At 32.5% G+C, this 21743-nt stretch overlaps 1 protein-coding gene across 5 annotated transcripts in view; it reads right to left on the reverse strand.

Moving 5' to 3' along the window:
* RIC1 (RIC1 homolog, RAB6A GEF complex partner 1) overlaps positions 1-21743 on the reverse strand; it is an 89571-nt gene that overhangs the window by 29026 nt on the left and 38802 nt on the right. For 3 of the 5 annotated variants that reach the window (XM_025051458.1, XM_015594460.2, XM_006918373.3), the window contains exons 4-7: positions 13002-13109; positions 7795-7937; positions 7355-7491; positions 2903-2994 (exon numbers count right to left, since the gene is read on the reverse strand). In XM_025051458.1, the coding sequence (XP_024907226.1) occupies positions 2903-2994; positions 7355-7491; positions 7795-7937; positions 13002-13109 (480 nt within the window). The remainder of the gene's footprint in view (positions 1-2902; positions 2995-7354; positions 7492-7794; positions 7938-13001; positions 13110-21743) is intronic. The other 2 variants (XM_006918374.3, XM_015594459.2) reach the window with 2 other exon arrangements.

A 21743-nucleotide genomic window follows, 5' to 3' on the forward strand; every position in this document is an offset into this window, starting at 1 on the left:
CCTGTGAGCTCTAGCTGCTATGATTTCCCCAGGCTCTCATTTCCATGTACTCAACTCAGGGCTTCTGCCAGGCTCTGTCTCCCCAATTTTATGCTGTGCCTCAGAAATTCTCTCAAAGTAATTAAAGCTGGGGAATTTGTAGACTTTTCTTATTTTGTTTCTCATCTTTCAGGGACAATCTCCTTTGTTGCCTGATAAACATTTGATTCATATTTTTGTCCATTTTGTTTTTTTCAGGTAGGAAAGATAATCTGTTCTGTTATTCCATCTTCTTCCAGTCAGAAGCCAAATGCCTAGAACAGGTATCTTTCCAGACTACTTGCCCAATTAAATACCTTGTAGAAAGACAGCCAGTTTTTGCTCTGCATCTGACAAATTGTCAAGTGCTAACTCTGGGTTGCTGAGCTCTATCTAACAAGTCAGTGAGGAGTCCAAACATTTCTAATATAAGAAGCAGGTGCTAAATTAATACTTATAAAAACCAACAATTCACCCTTTAAGTGTTCTATAGTGCCTATATTATTTTTATTTCCATTTCTCATCAGCCCATTGTCAGAAAAAATTTTTCCTTAAAAGACAATACTCGCTAATCTCAAAGCAAAAAAAAACAAAAAAACCCAACTCTATAATAGAAATACAGCTATTATCACCATAAGTGATCAAATTTAGCATCATTAATTCTGTGATAAGTTGACATTATTGTTACATAATGCCAAAGAAAGTATACAACATTGTGTATGACAAAAAATGTTTAACTACACTCTAACAAATTTAGAATGTAGGACATTTTATAAATAACTACCCTGGACTCTTAATGTCATAAAAATAAGAATAAAGGTGTTAAGGACTGTTATAGGCAAAAGGTGACAAAAGAGAAATAATAACAAAATATAATGCATGAATTCTGATGGATTTTGTTTGGAACAAAGTAGCTATAAAAGAAATTTTAATTAAATTGAGTATTAGATCTTAGTAGGGATTTATCATTAATCTTCTCATATTTGACAGATATTGAGTTTTTATAAGAGACTGTCTTTTATTTTGGAAACCAAGAAATAATGTAAATGTCCATTAAGAGTAAATCAAATAAATTATGGCATATTCACACACTGCAACACTATAAATCAATCAAAAATGATTTCTGCTACAAGCAAACAGTACTAATGAATTTCATAATGTTGACCTAACAGAAAAAATCAGGTAAAACTAAATTATGCTCTTTAGGAATGTATACTTAAGTGGTAAAACTACACAGACAAGGAAATGATTATCACAAAAGACAGAAAATTGGTGATTAAAGTTGTGCTTAGGAAGTAGCAGGGGTAAATCTTTTATCAGCTGGCAATGTTCTATTTCATGACCCAGTTCTGAACAGATGCATATGTGTATTATAATCATTTGTAAAACTGTGAATATTGAGATTATGTATTTTCCTGTATGTTTTTATTTTATAATATGAAAGTTAAAATGGATATTATAAACTTTATGCTGATAAATCTGACAGTGCATATGAAAAAAACCAATTTCTATAAAAACTTAACAAAGTGACTTAGGAAGAGACAGAAAATCTGAATCTCCTTAATGCTATTTTTTAATACTGAATTGAGTTAGTACTACGAAAAACTCCCACAAAGAAAATTCTAGGCTCATATGCCTTCATTAACAAATTTGACTACACATTCAAAGATGAACAGAGAAGAGGAAGAGAGGAACAAATCGTTCCTCAACTTGTTTTATGAGACAAGGAAAGACAGAAACTAGGAGAGTAAGAAATAAAAAAATTATAGGCAAAATGTACTCATGAACATAGATTTAAAATTTTTGAATAAAATGTAACCAAACCAAATCCATGAATATGAAAAAAATACACTTTTTCTTATCTTGTATCAAGTTAAATTTACTTATATTTCTACATTTACCTCCTCAGTGAGAAGCAGTGTAATGAAGATTCCTCACTTTACAAAGAGTTTACTGAAAGTATAATGAAGGCGGTAACTCACAGCGTGTATTATTTATACTAAAAAAAATACTTTGATACTTAACTTGTAGCTGGAGATTATACTAGATATATGTATGTTCTGTAAAACCACAAAGTTTCATTTTGAGGCCAAAATGGAATTTCATATTTAAGAAAGAGTTTTGAAGACTAAAAAGCACCTATATACACTATAAGGCATTACTGTACCTGATTTAATCTTTTTACTTGAGCTAAAATATAAGCTTGACAGTCAGGTATCTTTTGGCTTGCTATAATGTATCCCAAGTGCTTATGATTGTACCTGGTACATGGCAGACAAACAGATATTTGTTGAATGAATAATTTATATTCAGTTTTAAATTATGTCTAAAACCTGCATTATCTGAATTAAAGCAAGAAACTTTTTTTATGTATGAGCTTTAAATTTGCTCATTAAGGAACACCCACTAGTTCAAAGACAATATCAACACTGATGTCTTAAAAAGAAAGGATTATTTGAAAAGAGAAAATATCTTCCCCATCCTCTCTTAAACCGTAAAGAACCTAAATTTTAACTAGTTTAATTTTTTAAACTTGTAACTCAATTTCCTACCACTAAAGAAAAGCTCACTTTTACAAATTAAAATACTCAATCTTGGTGACTCTTCCATGCTCTCTCTTAAGCCCGCATTCCCCCACATTGAGCGTACGCTTTTGTTTTAATAAACCTTACAGTAGTTCCTGATTAAAAAAAAAAACGGTCTCCAAAATCGGCCCTTTAGACTTGTTCCTTCAATCTAATAAAATACTTTTAAATTTTATATTAAGGCTGATTCATAAATTTTGATAGTATGACAAAGTATACAAGTGTGTTAAGAACATCTAATGTTTAAAAAAACATTATTTTTGGCAATAACTTAACATGCAGAAATCTATATCAATTACCTCGCACAACCAAACGCCATTAGTCGATACTTGTTATTTACTGCTACACAAGTTCCGTCAACAACATCTTGTGGCCAAACTCCATGAAGCTGCTATAATAAAGAAAAATAGTTAAGGTTTAAAGTGTTTTCCAAAATATACTGTAATCAATATAATTCTCCTTCAATAAACATACAGTTTCATAAGCCTTTATTTCGTTTCATCTGGATAGAAAAATATTCCATCAGGACTACTATCTGAATTTTCTCCCTTAAACTCTCTATTTCATTAATTGGTTTAATACATATTCCCCCAAATGAGCTCAGTCCAGTGCTAATCTCTCTATTTATAAAACACAAAAACATGAACATTTGATCTCCAAATTCAAGTTACATGAAGATGATTTTCCTGTTAGGATGTAAACTTCTTGATAGCACAAACTGCATATATCAACTTAGTATTATTATTATGCCCATGGTCACCTAGCAAGCACAGTGTTCAACTTCCCAATCAGTAGAAAACAGTAAATTTTATTTGGTTTATCCTTTAGAAGCAATTCATGATTTGCCAATTGCTTACTATTCTCAATTATTTCTTTGCTTTCTAATATAATAGTTAATAGCATGGTATCTGACAGCCTGACATAACATCTCAGGTCTACCATTCACTTGCTGAAATGATTACTTCACCTTTCCAAGCTTCAGTTTTCTTATCTGTAGATTATTTATCTCTTAGAGTGTTTTGAGGATTACATGAGAACATACATATATGTAAACCACTGAATATAATGCCCAGCATTCAATGAGTTAAGCATTCAATAAATGAATGACACTATTCAACTTATATGTTATTTAATTCTAAATATAGATGCAGAATAGACTCAGTTCTATTGTCTGCTTCTGTCAAATCAAGGACATCTAGATTATAAATTCTATGATAAAGGTCATCATGACAGTTTAGTGAGCACAAAAAATAGTACACTACAACACACCACTTTATTTTTAGATGATCTCAATAGTAAACATTAGAAGATGCAATATAATTACAACTCTTTTTGAAATATAATACTGCAGACTTTACTTAATTACCAAATGAGCTATATTATCTACTATCTAAACATGGAATATTTGTTACTTTTTGGTATGAATTTTATTTTTTGATTTTAACAAGACGACATTATTTTAGATAACAAGAAATGGTAAAGGTAGCATTGAGCATTATTTGGACCACTGCTACACTTCATTTAGCCAAAAGGCCAAATGTGGATCACTGCTTAACTGAAATTCATTCCTGTAACAAATGTCTTTCAGGTCCCCACTATTCACCGGGCACTACTCTAGGTGCTGAGGATACAGGAGGTATTCAAACACACCCAAACCCCTATCTGTATCCCTTACATCCCTTATTGCCTTACATTTGTTAGGAGGCTGACAAGTTAAAAAAAAATTAGCCAGTATATTGGAGGTTGGTAAACACTATAGAAAACAAATAACAAAGCAATTATGGGAAGAGGAAGTATGGAAGAAGGATGTAATATTAAAAGATTCTCCCTATGAAGGTGTATTCTGAGGAAAGTACTATGGAAATATAGCAAGTACAAAAGCCCTATCATAGCATTTCTGGCATGTTCAAAGAATATAACAGAGGCATGTGCAGATGGAGTGGAATTGGGGAAGGAGAAGTAGCAGATGAGGTAATAGATGTAATAGGAGGCCAGATTTATAGGGCTTTGAAAGCTACTCTAAGAACTTTGGCTTTTTCTCCAATTTATATATCAGGAGTCATTAGAGTGCCTTTATTTTTTTTAACCTTTTCTATTATGAATTATAATATTTTAGAGAAAAATTCAAAAAACAAAAATGTACATCTCAATAACATCACAAAGTAAACACTTATAGAATTATCACTCAGGCCAAGCATTATCAGTACCCAAAAGTCCCTCAGCAATGTTCCTCCTATTCAATACACCTTCACCCTTACCACAAAAGTAACCAATATTCAGACTTACACAGCAATCACTTCCTTTTTCTTTAAAACATTACCATCCATACAAACTCTAATTTAGAACTGCCTATGTTTTTATTTTTTCCTTTAATTTTGCATAAAATAGAATCATAGCACATATCCTTTTGTGTCTAGCTGCTTTCATTCAACATTTCTGTGAGATCCAGCCATGTTATTGCATACAGACTCATTTGTTCATGCTCACTGTACCTCAAACAATGAGCTTAGCTCTCTGAGCCTCTGGCCTGCCCTAGGTCTGATAATTCTTTAATGTCTTATTTGCTCTCTAAAACCTTTGAGCACATTGAAAAAAAATTTTCTCTCCAGCTTTTCTAAGTTGTCCTGAGCAGGTTTTCTCTTACTTAACTAGTTCGCTGAAAGGTTCTGAACAGAGTAGCATAATCTGACATATTTTATCTGTCAAATATATTAAATAATGCCCAACAGAATTTTTACAAAGCACTTAAATAATGCTCAATGTAAAGATGCTACAAGTGTGTTTCCCAACGACCAGTAAAACATAATGTGCTATTTTTTCGTAATTTATATTTTCCATTTATAACATTTAATAATGTCCATCTACTTTCCATTATTTTTCAACCCTTGAGAAAAATTTCTTTAACCAAATACTAATAAAAACTGATACTCAGAAAAAAGTCAATCACTTTTTCAGTTCTAATACTTTTCAGTAAACACATTTAAATCCCGAACATAATTACAAATATACACATGTACCTTGTAAAAAAATTAGGTTCTTCAAAGAAACTAATTTTTATTTTTATTCTTAGTTCTATATTGACATGTTATCACAAATGTATTATTTAGTACCTTACTATCTGAATAAAAGTTGGTACTGAAAAATAGTTACTAGAAACATTAAAGCTGATGCCACGTAGAAAAAATATACCCTTAAAATCCTTTCTAGTTGAAAAGAGCAGACTGAACATGAATATTAGCTTCTCTGACTCTTAAAACTCCAACTTTTATAACAGATTTTTTTTCAAAAAGCATAAACTGTCAAGGCAAAGAATGGGAAAGGAGGTAGTTATCAGAAAATTTTGGAAGCTGAGAAGTATATGGATGAGTAAAAACTTTAAATGGCAGTAAAGAATGTTGACAAACAGCTAAATTTACATTATATGGTGCACAAAAGGCTTGGGAATTCGGATGTCTCTGAAAGGCTGAACTAAAAGTAGGACTGGTTCAAAGCCTGTTTAAGCAGCAGCTGGGTCTTCCCAGGGTACTTCCGCAATCTGAGCTGCTAAGAAACACCCACCTCCACTTCGACAGAAAATTAGAGCCTTTTCTTTGGGAAAAAAACAAACAATAAAAAAACCTCAGTGGTCTCTGGACCATACTGAATGAAAACAGAGATAAGTAAAAGTTTACATCTGAATTTGGGCCATCTAGTCAAATCTTCTATAACTCAAATCTCAGAATATTAGGCAAGCCAGGTTAATATTCTCTGGAAAGAATTCCAAGATTTTTCTCAAATTAACTTGGGAAACAGAGAGAGGAAGAAAGGAAATAATCCAGTTAGTTTACCCAGTGGTGAAGATCACAGTCAACCAAACCCACAAAACCTCACAGAGCTATCAATGTATTCAAATTTTTATTTTGGGTATCTGTCACAGCAACCAAATCCATATGTGAACTAATCAGATATGAATTAATAATTAACTGTAAAATGATCCCATACAAATAAAGGAGTAAAGGAAATCCTCAGGATGAGCCCAAAATTACAACTGTGTTAAAAGTATGTATTGTGAGCAAGCAGTCCAGTTTGGAGCAGGCCAGAAGGCTCCAAGAGAAATTTCTTCAAGGAGATAAAATAGACAGAACACCTATGCGTTTGAAAGAACTGAGAGGATATTCATGTAACCAGCAGACAAGTGTGGGGCTGAGTTAGTGGTAAGTACAAAGAAACTAAGCAAATGTAAAGGACAAAATTATTAATTCACAGTGGGAGAGAAAATCTGCAGGAAAGAAAAAATATATTACATGAGGACGGTACTAACAGGGTTTACAAAGCAATAACAATATAAACAATGAATAGTAATCTAATCGAAATCACAATAGCTACCTTGAAAAGTATGTGGTGGGAAGAGGAAAGTAAATGGTTATTTTCCACAGTGCAAAATATATAAATACAGCCTAAAAACTGAAAATTAAAGGAAATACTCAGAGTGGTAAAGATAAATAGCAAAATAACCAGTAAAGGAATAAAAAGTAGTCACCTATGAGAATGGAAATTGGGAGTGAAGAGAGCAGGGAGGAGGACAGGAACTATCATTTTTCTTCAATGTGTCTAACAAGACTTATTGGTCTGTTTATACTATTTAGATGTATAGTTTGATTTTAAAAATTAAAAATCACTTAAAATTGGAAAATAAAAAATGAGAGGGGATTTAGTAACAAAAACTAAAATTAATAAATGGAAAATAAACATTCAGAGTAAATAAGTCATACCTCTGCAGTAAATCTACTGGATACTGGTGTAATAAATCCAACTTTACCATCATTAAACACCACAGCAAACCCATCAAGTGTAGCACAGTATTCCATATCTCTGATATGCACATCTGCAAAGCCCAGGAATGAACCTACTGATGAAAAAATAAGTACATTAAATAGGCGTATAAACATAGTAAATCATTCCCTCACATTTTTGCTTACAAACTCTGTAAGGACAGTTTAAAGGGCAAAAATAATGACCTAAAAACACTAAATAATTAAACTACTCTCTCTCTCTCTCTCATATATATACACACACACAGACACACACACAGACACTCCTCCCTTGCATAATTCCAAAGTAGAAAAATCATTGTTCATCCATAGAAAATATCTAACTAGATTATGTTAAATATTAAACATCTGGTTCTACCCCATGAAGAAAGTATAACTACCTCTAGAGGACTGCAGATCTACTGAAAAGGGTACTGTGCAAAGATTAATAGCTTTCCTTCCATTTGTCATTCCTTCCCAGTGAATAAGATGAAGAAGTCCATCAGAAGTAGCAACCAGGAGATCTTCCAGCACAGACTGCAAACTGTAGGAAAGTAACTTATAATCAATCACCTTTAAAGAGAGCATACTGGGAAAGCAATGAGTATGAATACAATTGCTCTGGAGAATATTCATTCAGAGATGATAATAAAACCACTTACAAAACTGTCGTTTATCTACAATTAACTGTATAGTAGCTTTATCTGTGTATAATTCAATCTAGAATCAGAAAATCTGGAAGAAATGGAAGACCATGGGTAGCCAGTCACACATCTGATGAACTGAGTTAAAAACTAGAAATACTGAAATAGCAAACTGGAAGATAGAAGGATGACAGCTGACAGGAAAAGAGGCAGAGAAACAATAAAAAGAACAACTAATAAAAGGATGACAATCTAGAGCCACTGAGTATAGAGGTAACAATTCTCCAGCCTTGTCCAGTAATAAAAATGTTCTGTATCTGTACTATCAAACAGGGTGGTCACTAAACACTCATGGTGATTGTATGCTTGAAATACTGCTAGTGAGACAGAAGAACTGAATTTTAAATTTTGTCTACTTTCAATTAATTTAAATTTAAATAACTTCATTTTATTAGTGGCTACTGTACTGGAGAGTATAGTTCCAGACCACTGTATTTCTAGGGTATCATGAGTCTCTCACTGTTCATTCATTCAACAAACATTTATTAAACCTGTGCGCTCTGTGACAGATGCTATGCTCTGTGTTGGAGATTCCAAGGTAAATACGGTTTCTCCCTTCAGAAGACCTCTTAGTTGACTAAACAATGAAAGGTAATTATGTAAATGATCTCAGCATTTATTAATATTTGTAGAGATTTAACGTTTACTTAATGGAAAAAAAAAAATGCCCACTTTGTTTACTCTTATATGCCTAGTCCCTACGGTAGTGCTAGTTCTATTTGGCACTAAATGTTTGTGGGAGGAAGGAAAGAAGGGGAGAAAAGGTAAGAGGAAAGGGGAATCCATAAGCGAGACTGTAAAGTATTGGCAGAAAGAAAGAAAAAGAGAGCCAGGTGAACCAGAGGATATTGGTATCAAGAAAGCCAAGTGAATAAGAAGGATTTGAGAAACAGTACTCGAGTATCAAATGCTATAAAAAAATTCAAATATAAGAATAAAATGTTATGTCTATAACATATACTTTATTATACACTATTAAATTTCCTTTCATACTTAAAAGTTGAGTATATTTTAGAAATATTTCAATCCATAAGAGTGAAAAAGTTTTTAATGTTTTAATTCTTAGTAAAGTTGAGTTCAGTGACTCATTCCCCAAGGATTTAAGACAATGAAGAATCTACTGTATTTTCTTCCAAACTATAAAAACACTGAAAAAGAGCAGAGTAACATTCCTTACTCAGCTCCATCTATTGAACTTCAGAGCTTTTGTAATCAACTAAATTTCTCAGTTTTAAAGTATTATATATTCTTTCATTTTAAATTTATATTTTTGTGATAAAATTTATGTGTAGCATGGGGTATGCAGAATAAAAACTTTGTTTTAGATCTGCTACTACATGTCAGGAGAGGCAATTGAAGGGAATAGTCATTGGTTTACAGGTGATTGCATTCAGCGGAAGTCAGCCTGGGTTTTTTCAAACTATACTCTCTCTCCCCACTGTTTCTATCTCCCTAGAAGAACCACTGCATATGACAAGGTTACCCTGCAGTAATTTAATTGCCAGCTAGGCAAAACGCAACAGAATTCAGAATCTCTACATCATCATCATCCACAGTGCTATGACACAAAATGACCAGGTGTGTAAGAAACAGAAATGTGACCCAGAGTCAAGAAAAAACACAAAATGATAGACAATCCTAATGTAGGAATTAACAGATAATATAACTCTGAAAAAAATGATAAAGAATCTATAGGAAAAGATAGATATATCCTCCTTATTTAACTGAAAATAAACAAATTCACTAAAACTAAGACTAGTTTCAGTTATTAAAGTACTGAATATTTCCATAAAGGTTAGTAAATAGGCCTTGTTCCAAGCCACTCAAGTGTTTGCCCACCACTGATTCCTTCCCTCACAAAGATCTAAACACCAAAGGATTAATTCTCGGCTTGGGAAGATATCAGGCTCTGTATCAATAATCAATATCCATGTCTTTTCCTGCTGTACTGGTTTGTAAATATTTTGAAAATTACCTCTGGGTATAAGTACACATAAAACCATGTATATATACTCTAAGTTAGTGATGCACTTAAACAACCTCTCCAATCATTGACTTCATGGGCTTTATAATAGTTATCTGGTATCCTAGAGCTGTTTTTAAAAATATATATATAATTCATACTTACTAATTTTGAAGTATGTAAATATATTTAATACTTAACTAATATTAAATACTTCATACTACATAGGGCTTTCTTAAGTGACTGAGATGGAGCAAGATATAGAATAAACTGCAGTATTTATTAATATTACATGATACTAGTTAGAGATAGACTAAGAATTTTAATTTTCAGTTATATTAGTACTTTTTACCTCCTAAACATTCTCTAGCTTCAGTTATAACCAAGGCTGGATGCTTAACATTAATCTTATCCTTTTTTCAATCAAAATTAAAAGAAGGCAGTACTATTGCCATCTTACGCCTTTCAGCAATAGCATAACCATTATCCTTAACCTTACATGACCTACATTTTTGGTAATGTAGAAGGGAAAACAGTTATAAAGCCCAAGTTTCACATTTTCTCATTCAATTCAGAATCATATAGGAAATCTCCAATATCCAGCAAGTATGTGTTACAGGTACTAAAAATAACAATTACTTCACTTAAGTTTTGAAAGAAATCTTAGAGATTTCCAATCACATATATTTGTAGATTAAAAGTAGTACCTGACAAGTTATACTTGTACAAGATGGCAGGAATTCTTTAAAAGTTCTTTCTAGCCCATTTCCATGGAACCACACAGTTTTTACCACCAGGTGGAAGTAGAGAGCCAAGCTTGCAGAGTTCCCCCTAGCTTGGTATGGGCATTCAAAATTCCTTAAGCCAACAAGTTATATTCTTGAAAAGAATCTCTATGCTGAAATTAAATCTAAAGTAGAGTAACTTTCTGACCAAGATGATCAATAACCTGTACTCAATCTTTTGTAAACTTGATCACATTTAAGCAAACAATAGCATGTCTTTTTTAAAGACAGATTAAACAAGAGAAGACAATAGCCAGCCACTTGCATACAATTTTATTTACTACCTGTACTGTATTACATTACCTGTATGTATTCTAACAAAAGAAACGGTGAAAGCCTTTTATTAGAACTGTGAATCAGAAGAATTTTAAAAACAAATGTATTTTACATTCCTATAGTTCAATATATTCACATAGTACTCCATAGAGTTCAGTATTCTAAGAGTATTACATAGTAAAAAGTCTTTTTCCCAAAACTGTCCCTCAGCCACTTAGTTCTCAAGCCCAATTTCTTATGTATTTTTCCAGGGCAATACATAACCTAACACCACGAGCTTCCTTTTAAAAACAAATAGTATATATAGAGTATACCTTGCTTTTTTCACCCAACAACATATTTGGGAAGTTTTCATCAGTAAAGAGTACCCTCACTGTTTTTACAGATGCATATTATTCCCACTGTATAGATGTAAGAAAATGTATTCACCAGCTCCCTACTGATGGACATTTAGGTGGTTTTCAACCTTCTATTGTAAGCAAGGCACAAAGAAAAACTCTGTTAGGCATGTCAATTCCAGTATGTATCATATTGCAGGATTAATTCCTAGAAGGAGACATGCTGGACAAAGGCCATGAACATTTGTGTTTGATCAATACTGCTTAATCAATTTCCATACATATGGTATCAGTTTATACTCCCACCATCAATGGAAAGTTATTTCTTTATCCTCTCCTCAAGACAGTATGCTAACTGTTCACATGTATAAATCATTTAATGTCCTAATAGAAATTTATTAAGTAATACATCAATTGGAATACAGAAAATAAAAACAAACTGTTTACATCCTTTGTCCATTTGTTCCACTGTCTTTTTCTTATTATAGGAATTCTTTCTGTATTATGGAATTGTCTTTTTGTGATATTCACTATATCTGTTTGTTTTCACAGTTTCTGTTGTCTTTTGATCTTACTTATTATGGGGTTTTTTTTCTAGGCAGAATTTTTTTAACTTTTATCATTTCATTTATTAATGTTTTCTTCATAAGAGTTTATTTGCAGACATTTCGGCGGGAAGGTTTTAATGATTTCTAATAAAATAAATTTTGAATTAGAATACTTATTTTACTAATTTCTCTTGTCATTTACTTATAGCAAGTCTGAGCAATAGAGAATTGTTGGCCATTTTGATGCATAGAATGTTGGAATATACATTATAATTTCATGATTGTATAAGACTGGGTTCAATAAAAGAAGTTCAACTTTAACCCTGAATTCAGTTAAAAAGAACTCTGTTTAAAAAAAATAAAAGAAACAAAAATAAATATTGTAGTAAAAACTTTCAGTTAAAAAATAAACTTTTGACAAGACCCATAAATCAGAGACAACTAAAATATCAAATGAGAAGCAATTAAGGAAATAAAGCCAAATTATAGGTACAATCATTTGCTTTTTCTACCAATGGATGTAAAATGATTTTTGGTATTTTGGTATCCTGGCCTTCTTATCACACAACTTTTATTTACACTTAGATCTAAAAGCTCAAATTTCTTTCAAGTGAACATATACTTCTCCAAAAGTTATAAAGGCTATAGAAACAAAGGCACTCTCTCTTTTATTTCAACTATGTGATTTAAGTAACACAGACTATGTCATATCATTCAAACAATTCTAGATCTTACCAAAAAAATATAAACTTCTAAAATAAAATTACAGTTGGTATACTCGATTTATGGGCTTTATTACAATAATTTAAGTATAATAATGTACCATCTACTATCTGCAAAATTTCACATTTTTTATAAGAGTTAATCAAGCATTTCTAGGCTACAAAAGATCACCCTTAATGAAATGAAATCAATTTTCTAATTAGTCGTATGATTAACTAACTACATCGCATATTGTCATCACAAAATGCTATATTTAACCAAAGTACAGTACCTCATGATGGGTGACTGCAAATCCAGTATTTTCTTCATCTCTAAATTTAATGCTGGAGCACACTGTTCTTCCTTAAAATGGGGTGTCCCCTTCATTTGTGGGCTTCCTCTAAAAAAAGAGCAAATATACAGGGTAAAAGAGAAAGAAATTGAATTCTCATTCACTCTGTGATCAATATATATACTCAATTAAATAAAGGAAACTTAATCAGACTTACAAATCAGAAGTTCATCCTTTAGGTTCTCAAATAAAAAACAGACCTAAATTGATTATAGCTGACATCTATTTATCAATTAGAAATAAATGTGTTTGAACAAGGTAATTTGTGTTAGGGAAGTAGGAGTGAAGGGAGAAGAGCAAAGTATCTTGGGAAAAGAACACTTATAAGTAAACTCTGAAGAGAACCAACAGACATTTTGTTTAAATTGACTGACAGTTGGCAATTATGGAAGATACATACCATTCTATATAGGGCATGTCTGAAGTGATCCAAATCCTCATCTTACCTTACTCCATACCTCACCCTTCATTTCTATCCTTTGGATATGTATCAGAATTAAAGTCAGATTTAGGGATACAATTAGGAGATGTTTCACATAAAACTCAGTAATAAATAGCAAAATGGCTAACTTTGAAAACACTGGCTGTAATTAGAGTGGCTGAGTCAATGTCAACATCACTAACCTGTCATGCACAACCACTCAAAAAGATTATAAAGCTGTTCTGAATCTTCATCTCAACATGGCCTAAGACATCTTTTTCAATGCTTGAGCTAGAATTTAATAACTGTCTCTTCTCTTACTATCAGCTATCTCTTAGTCTTGGCAGCAATTTGCCTGCCTACATCATCTCTTCCTATCCAATTACCTATAATCCTGGAAACCTATTATTAAAATTAGGTGCAAAGAATCTAACAAGAGCAATAGCTTTCAAGGTTCTTGGCTTTGTGAAAATTATTTTGATGTTCATAAAGCTTTCTGCTTACTTTTTAGATTATTTTTCATATAGAAGCTTGGTGGCAATCTAGTGACTGATGTGTTTAGTTTAAGTCTGGGAAACTTATTTTGTTTCTTAACATCCCAATGAGGTTCTCTGTTTTAGTTTTCTCTGGCACCCCTACTAGGTTAGATATTGAAACTTAATTTCTAATTTTCCCTTTTCTCTTGTATTTTGTCTTTTGTTCTACATCCTGGGAGAGTTCTTCAACTATTTTTTCCAATGCCTTTAATTTTGCTATCATACTTTTCATTCCAGAAACTTTCTCACCCACCTCCCCTTTTGTCTTACAGCAACTGTGAAGGTCTCTTTTTGTTGTTGTTGTTTTAATTAGACAATATCTGAGGTTGTTAATTATCATTTCCTCAGAGTGTTTTTGTTCCCTGCATTATCTATTTCCTTTGAGTTTCCTTTTTTTCTGTTGTCGCTCTCTTTTACATAGTTAAATTTCCTAAAGTGGCAAACAATCCTTGGCTGTTTGTTCATGTTAAACAAGTTAACAAGAACAAGCTAATTATAAGCTCTAAGTGTTGAAGTTGGGGCTTGACAACTGGTAGACTTCAGGGTAGTGGCCAGTTGGCATTTTTGTTGAGGTCTTCAAGTATCACAGCCTTTTGGGTCATTTTTCTGGAGTGGCTTATCTTCTCCAAGAAGGACTCCTCAAACCTGCCTAGGATATCTAGAATCCAGAAGTTGGAAGCCAAGCAGGGGGAAAAGGCTTGAGGTCCTACTGTTCAGAATTACAACTTTTACTTAATCCCCATCTTTAGTTTAACATCTCATCCTTGTCCTACTCTGTCTGGAATCCCTCTGGTTTAATCGGACAATATCTTTCCTGACTCCTGTGATGTGGGAACAAGATCCTATTCCTTATTGAGCTATTTCAAATAATTCTCCTGTTTATGGCCCCTGGCTCACTCCTATATTGTGGTTTTAGTGCATCTAATGTTGAGTCTTTCCAAGGTTCTGCAGATCAAACACGTTGCTGTTCATCAGTACCATGTAGGTAACCTTAGGCGCTGAGGTTTGAAAGTCTTCCCAAGTCATTTATTTTTTCTCATCCAATTTTTTTGTGCAAGGGTTAGAGATACCTCAAGCTTTCATTAAATTTGGAAACAGTATTTCAACTTTTTGTTCTGTTGGTCATTTTCAAGAGAAAGAATAGAAACCTGATTACCCGATCTTGAAACTGGAAAACCTCTATTTTTTTTTATATAAATATTCTCATTTATGAGAGCTAAAGTATTATAAGAATTTTAAAGTAAATTTAAGTAAATCCTGACTTTTCAATGACTTCCATTATAAAATTAGAGATAAATTTCATAGGCAAGTTTCCATTCCTTTTTCCAAACACAAAAATGCAGTAAACTGTTGGGGGGAAAAAAAAAAAACTAATAAAAAAACTGTTAAAAAAAATTGATAGAAAATATTACTACTTATATAGTTCATCAATAATTTCAGTGTATAACATCAGATTTTTGGAAGGGAGTCATAGAACATGAGGCTCTGGAAGTATAAATTAAATCTTGATTATAAAGAGCAAAATAAAACTCTCAAACTGGCTTAATTACATTTTTCCTTCTTTCTTATGATATTGGACTCAATATTACTACCTCAAATAAATATACACCAGGTTAGAGATGTGGAGAAAAGAATGGCATTTGAAATCAGAGATATCTGGGTTCCAATCCAGGTTCTACTTTTTATTGGCAATGACTTTGGAAAAGCCGCTTTCTGAGTTACTTTCTATGCTTTTGTATATCTATAAAATGAGAAAAAATGAGTTAGTGGGTTAATAAGTTGTACTAGTTATTGTTGTCTAGGTTGCCTTTTGAATGATTAAACATAATTTGCCTTCACTGGATACTTAAGACAACTTCAGTGTTCAGAAAAGAGAATTCAAGAAATTGCAGGTTCAATGTCCTAGAGATAGGTGAAAGTAAGTTCTAAATGCCAGGCCAGAGCTCTTGGAATTTATTTTGTGGGGACCAAAGTTTATGAGATAAAGAATTAATATCCTGAATATATAGAGAACTCCTAAAACTCTACAACGAAACAAAACAACCTGATTCAAAATGGCAAAGGATGCCAACAGACATTTCTCCAGAAATGTACAATGGCCAATAGGCACATGAGAATATGTGGACTTCACTGATCATTAGGGAACTGCATATCAAAACTAAATGAGATACCACCTCACACCCATGATGGCTACTACCAAAAGAAACAAAAACAAACAAAAACAAAATTAATAAACAAAAACACAGAAAACAAGTGTTGGCAAAGACATGGAGAAATTAGAGCTCTTGTGCACTACTTTTGGTAATGTGAAATTGCATAGCCACTGTGGAAAACAGTACACCAGTTCCTTAAAAAACTAAAAATTGCTGTACCATATGATACAGCGATTCCACTTTGGGTATAAACACAAAGAAACTGAAATCAGGGTCTCTAAGAGACGTCTTAATACTTGGGTTCACAGCAGCATTTTTTACAACAGATAAAATGTGGAAGCAACCCAAGTGTTTATCAAAAGATTAATGAATGGGTAAGCAAAATATGGCATATACATACAATGGAGTATTATTCAGCCTTAAAAGAAGGTAATTCTGACATATGCTACAAAATGGGTGAACCTTAAGGTCATTATGCTAAGTGACATAAGCCAGTCACAAAAAGATAAACACTGTATGATTCCACTTAAAATAAGTGTAACTGTACATCTCAAAAAATGGTTACAATGATAAAAGTTTGTGTTATATTTTCACAATTTAAAAAATAAGGGTAAAAAAGTTAATTGATGGGATCTTTCTGAAATAATATTGTTCCAGAAAGTACTAATGTGTAATGTTAGTGTTTTTGTATCTTTAGAATCCAGGTTTTGAAATGATTTAGAATAAAACCAGCCCAGACTTAAAAAAAAGTTTGAGACAAGAATCATGTCATCAAGTCTGTTTTGAAAAATAAATCTGTTAACAATGCAAAGGACGGATATGAGTATGTAGGAGAAACAGACCAGAGGAAGAGAATGAGTTAGTAAATAAGCTTTTCGACAAGCAAGGAGAGACCATGAAGGCCTCCTTGAGAATAGAGATAGGCAACTTCTAGGGACACTGGAAAGTTGTAATCAAGCAATACAAACTGGTTACAGAAAAAATATGATAAGAAATAAAGATTCCAAGATTTTCAACCTCATACAATTGTATAAAAGATCATGCCAATTACAATAAATTTTAGAAAAGCAACAGTATGTTTGGGTTGGTAGGGAAGAAGTGAGTTAGGTTTAGACATGATGAATTTGAAACTGCCTACAGGGACATCTAAATGGATTTATCCTGGAAAGGTGGGCCTGAAGTTCAGGTAAGTGTTACTACAATAAGGAAACAGATCTGGACCTTATCCACTTACACTGAATAGTTAAAATGTAGAACAGAAGAGAACTCAGAACAAAACTCTGGGGAACAATAAGCATTATTTTAAGTACTATATAATAATTGAAGGTGTACATTTAAACTTAATGACATCTTTATGAAGTTGAATGCATTAACTCAAATTTTCAGATGAGTAAAATAAAACTCAAAAAAAAACCCAAACAAACAAACAAAAAAAACAGGCAACGTGATTAATCCTGAAAGCTAAGGAAAGCCACTGAAAATTTTTAGGTAGGGACAGGGCACGTAAATTTTGTTAGAAAATTCATTTAGGAGAAAACTGTAAAATATAGTTTAAGAAGATATTACAATAATCCAAGAGAAAAGTGACAAAACCAAACTACTGCTGCTGGGAATGAGGAAGAAGTAAAAGACATGACTGATACATACAAGGCAAAATACACAGACTATACAGAAGGTAGAATACAGTGTACTTGATAAAGACTGCCTATTGGAGTTATTAAACAGGAAGAGCAAATAAACTCAAGTAAATGCTGGTATCATTTACAGAAAAAGGGAATTAGCCATAGGTGTTCCCAGAATTAAGTTACTTAAAAATAAGAATGTAATTTCTCATCTTTACACTTAATAAAAAATTTCTCCCTTATGACTTTTTAAGTTATTAGATAGGACCTAAATTTATTACAATAATATCTTCTTAACTTTCTTACCTGCTAAATCTCACCAATCCAGAATGCTTTCCCTGGGTTTATGTTTTATTTCCTTATTTCTCTGAGATCTTTTTACATGTCATCGTCTCAGAGAAGACCCTGACCACTCTATTTCAAGTTGCATCCTCACTCTCTATTCTCATTCCTTGCTTTATTTTTCTCCATAGATTGTATCTCTTAATTTGTAATGTATTTTTACTTATTTATTACTGTCTACTTGAAGAACGCAAGCTCTAGAGTCCCCCCCCCCCGGCCCCCACCTTTTTTTCCACTGCTGCATCTGCAGTATCTACAACAGTCCTGGAGCTTGAGAAAATTCAATACTTAAATGGACAGATGGATGGACGAAAATTACTTTTTAGAAGATTTTCTAAAAGAAGTAGTAAGTACCTCTATCACTAGGCTTTTATATACATATATTTTAAAAAGCTTTTGTTTATATTATCATACATCTAGACAGACTTCAGTCTGTTAAGAACAGTATGTAGGGCTCTCTGAATTGGGCAGGTCTTTTAACACTTGTATCATTCTTTGGATTCAGGTGCAAGTCTTAGAAGTGTGGTCAACAGGGGAGTAGTCACTGCCCAGAATTTATACAATAATATCCCTAACAATTTTATTACTAAGTGCTCATACAATTATGATGTAAGCTAATGGATACACAAAATATACAAAGTTCAATAGCTAAAGGTTACACATGTACATTTAAAGTATACATATTAAAATCAAAGTATACATGTGATGTTTTGAGAAGATCAAGGAAATCAAAAATGTTAGGACAACTAACATACTTTGTTAAGTTCATAAACTTAACTTAGAATAAGGTATATGTTTAGAAATAACTTTCTAAATCCTTAAGGGAAAAAGAAAAGCCGTTAAAGTTTATTCTCCAGAAAACTGACACTTGAAACTTAATAGCAAAAAAAAAAAAAAAAAAAAAAAAAAAAAGAAAAAGAAAAGAAAAAAAAAAAGAAAAAAGAAAAACGTTGGGGGAAACTTTCACATCTGTAACTAATTCAGATCTCTTTTCTCCTCTAAGCAATTTAGTAAATGTGTCTGGATTTCTGAAAGGGTAAGTTGTGCTGAGGTTAGAAACCACAAACCTCAATTACTCTTTCCTTGCCTCCCACCTAGCACTAATTCATTAACAGTCAGTCTAGTAAAGTCTCACAATCTAATGAAATGTGTTGGAAATGGGGGGCACGAGGAATGGGAGTTTTGAGTTTTGATAGCTGTTTTGAGGTGAGTTTTTTCAGTGGAGATATCTATATCTTTAATATTTGATAATTAAATGTACTGAATTTTTAGTACAATAATTTTTCTTTTTAGAATTTTGACAGGTCTCATCTACTGAACGTCTCTGACAAAAAAGAGTTTAAGAGTAGGAGTGTCAAGAAAAAAAGAATGACGGGGAAAAATCTTGGCTTTCAACGACGTATACATTATGACATATTTATTGAAATTATTTTCATTATGATGAAAAGATTTGCAGTTCCAAGATCTACTAAACTCATATTTAAACATAAACACATGAATACATTCTAAAGCTAAACACAAATTATTTCTGATTTATCCTTGACAGCTTCCTCCATTAATTTCACTGCAATTTCCAAGACATAAAAGAAAAAGCCAAGATGACCTTCAGTGGAGAAGTCTGTCCACTGGTCTGTACAACTAATATAAAGGGATAGTTTAACATAGAATGGAATTTATAAAGACACAAAAGATAAAAGTAATACATTTATTAGTCAAATAATAAATGACCTTTGAGTCATAAAAAGGCATTTAATAAGACTGCCATCGGTGTTAAAGGCTGACTCCAACATCAACAGGAAGGATGCTGGAAACATTACGTGGAAACTACGGAATATTATGGGGGCATCTGACCTGTTCTCAGATAGAGTGCAATGGAAAACGATATGCAGTCTGAGCTTAAGAAGCTGTCACATAATACAGGGAAGTTGAGATACTCTAGAAAAATTCATGTGATGAACTCATAAGATTTAGAATAGAGGAATAAGAGACAATAGGTTCTATAATTGAGAAGAGGGCTACTAACTACTGGCCTCAATTCCGATGCCTCTATTCTTTAGGACTATTATAAACCACTCCAGATCATTTCTCCTTTTTCTGACTCCTTATTCCCCAAATAAATCCTAAAGTAGTAGATGGCTAGATGGGCATAAACAGGGTTGAGGCAATACAGAATTGGTGATTAAGAGCACAAACTTTGAAGATACAACAGTTATGTTTGAATCCTGGCTATGCCACTTACTAGTGTGTGACTATGAATGAGTTACTTCCCTCTCTATGCTGAAGTTTGTATAATAATTGTACCTAACTTCCTCACAGGGTTGCTACAAGGATTAACTGAGTTTGAAAAAGTGCTTAGAATAGCATCTTGAACTGCATAAATGCTTACAATGACACATGACAATGATGATGCAATGTCAAAACTTTAAAAACTCTCCTCGAATCCATATATGAGCCACTATTTTCCAGGTTTTAAAAACTTGAACCCATATAATCCTCCAAACAATTGAAGAAAAAATATTTTTATTCCAATTATATAGAAAAACTAAGAAACTTACTGGACTAAGTAACCCAATTAAAAAGTAGTCCAATAGCAAAAGTGGTCATAAGAGGAAAGTTCATATCATTACAGGCCTATCTCCAAAAACAAGAACGAGCCTAAATAAGCAACCTAACGCTTCATCTTAAAAAACTAAAAAAGGAAGAACAAATGAAGCCTAAAGTCAGAAGAAAAGAAATCGTCAAAATTAGAGCAGAAATAAAAGAAATTGAAAACAAAAAAAAATAAAAAAAGAAAAAGAAAAAAGAAATGCAACAAAGAGCTGGTTCTTTGAGAAGATTAATAAAACTGATAAACCCCTGGCTAGACTCACTGAAGAAAAAAGAGAAAGGATACAAATAAACAAAATCAGGATGAAATAGGAGAAATTACAACTGACATCGCAGAAATACAAAGGATCATACAAGAATACTATGAAAAAGTATATAACACCAAATTTAATAACTAAGAAGAAATGGACCAGTATTAGAAAAACACAACCTTCTTAGACTGAATCAAGAACTGGAAAATCTAAATAGAATGATTAACAGTATGGAAATTGAAATAATCATCAAAAACCTCCCAAAAAGTAAAAGTCCAGAACCAGATGGCTTCACCAGTGAATTCCACCAAACATTCAAAGAAGATTTAATACCTATTTTACTCAAACTCTTCCAAAAAACTGAAGAGGAGGCAATACTTCCCAACGCATTTTATGAATCCAATATTGATACCAAAACCTGGCAAAGGTAACACAAAAAAAGAAAACTACAGACCAGTATCTCTCATGAACACAGATGCAAAAATCCTAAATAAGATACTAGCGAACCAAATACAACAACATATTAAAAAGATTATACACCATGATCAAGTGGGCTTCATCCCAGGGGCACGGGGATAGTTCAACGTATGCAAATTGATTAATGTGATATACCACATAAACAAAAAATAAGAATCATATGATCAAAGCAATAGATGCTGAAAAAGCCTTCGACAAGATACAGCATCCATTTATATCAAAACACTTCACAAAATTGGTATAGAAGGAAAGTACCTTAACATAATAAAGGCC

Source organism: Pteropus alecto, unplaced genomic scaffold (genome assembly GCF_000325575.1).
Source record: "Pteropus alecto unplaced genomic scaffold, ASM32557v1 scaffold95, whole genome shotgun sequence".
NCBI classification, from domain to species: domain Eukaryota; kingdom Metazoa; phylum Chordata; class Mammalia; order Chiroptera; family Pteropodidae; genus Pteropus; species Pteropus alecto.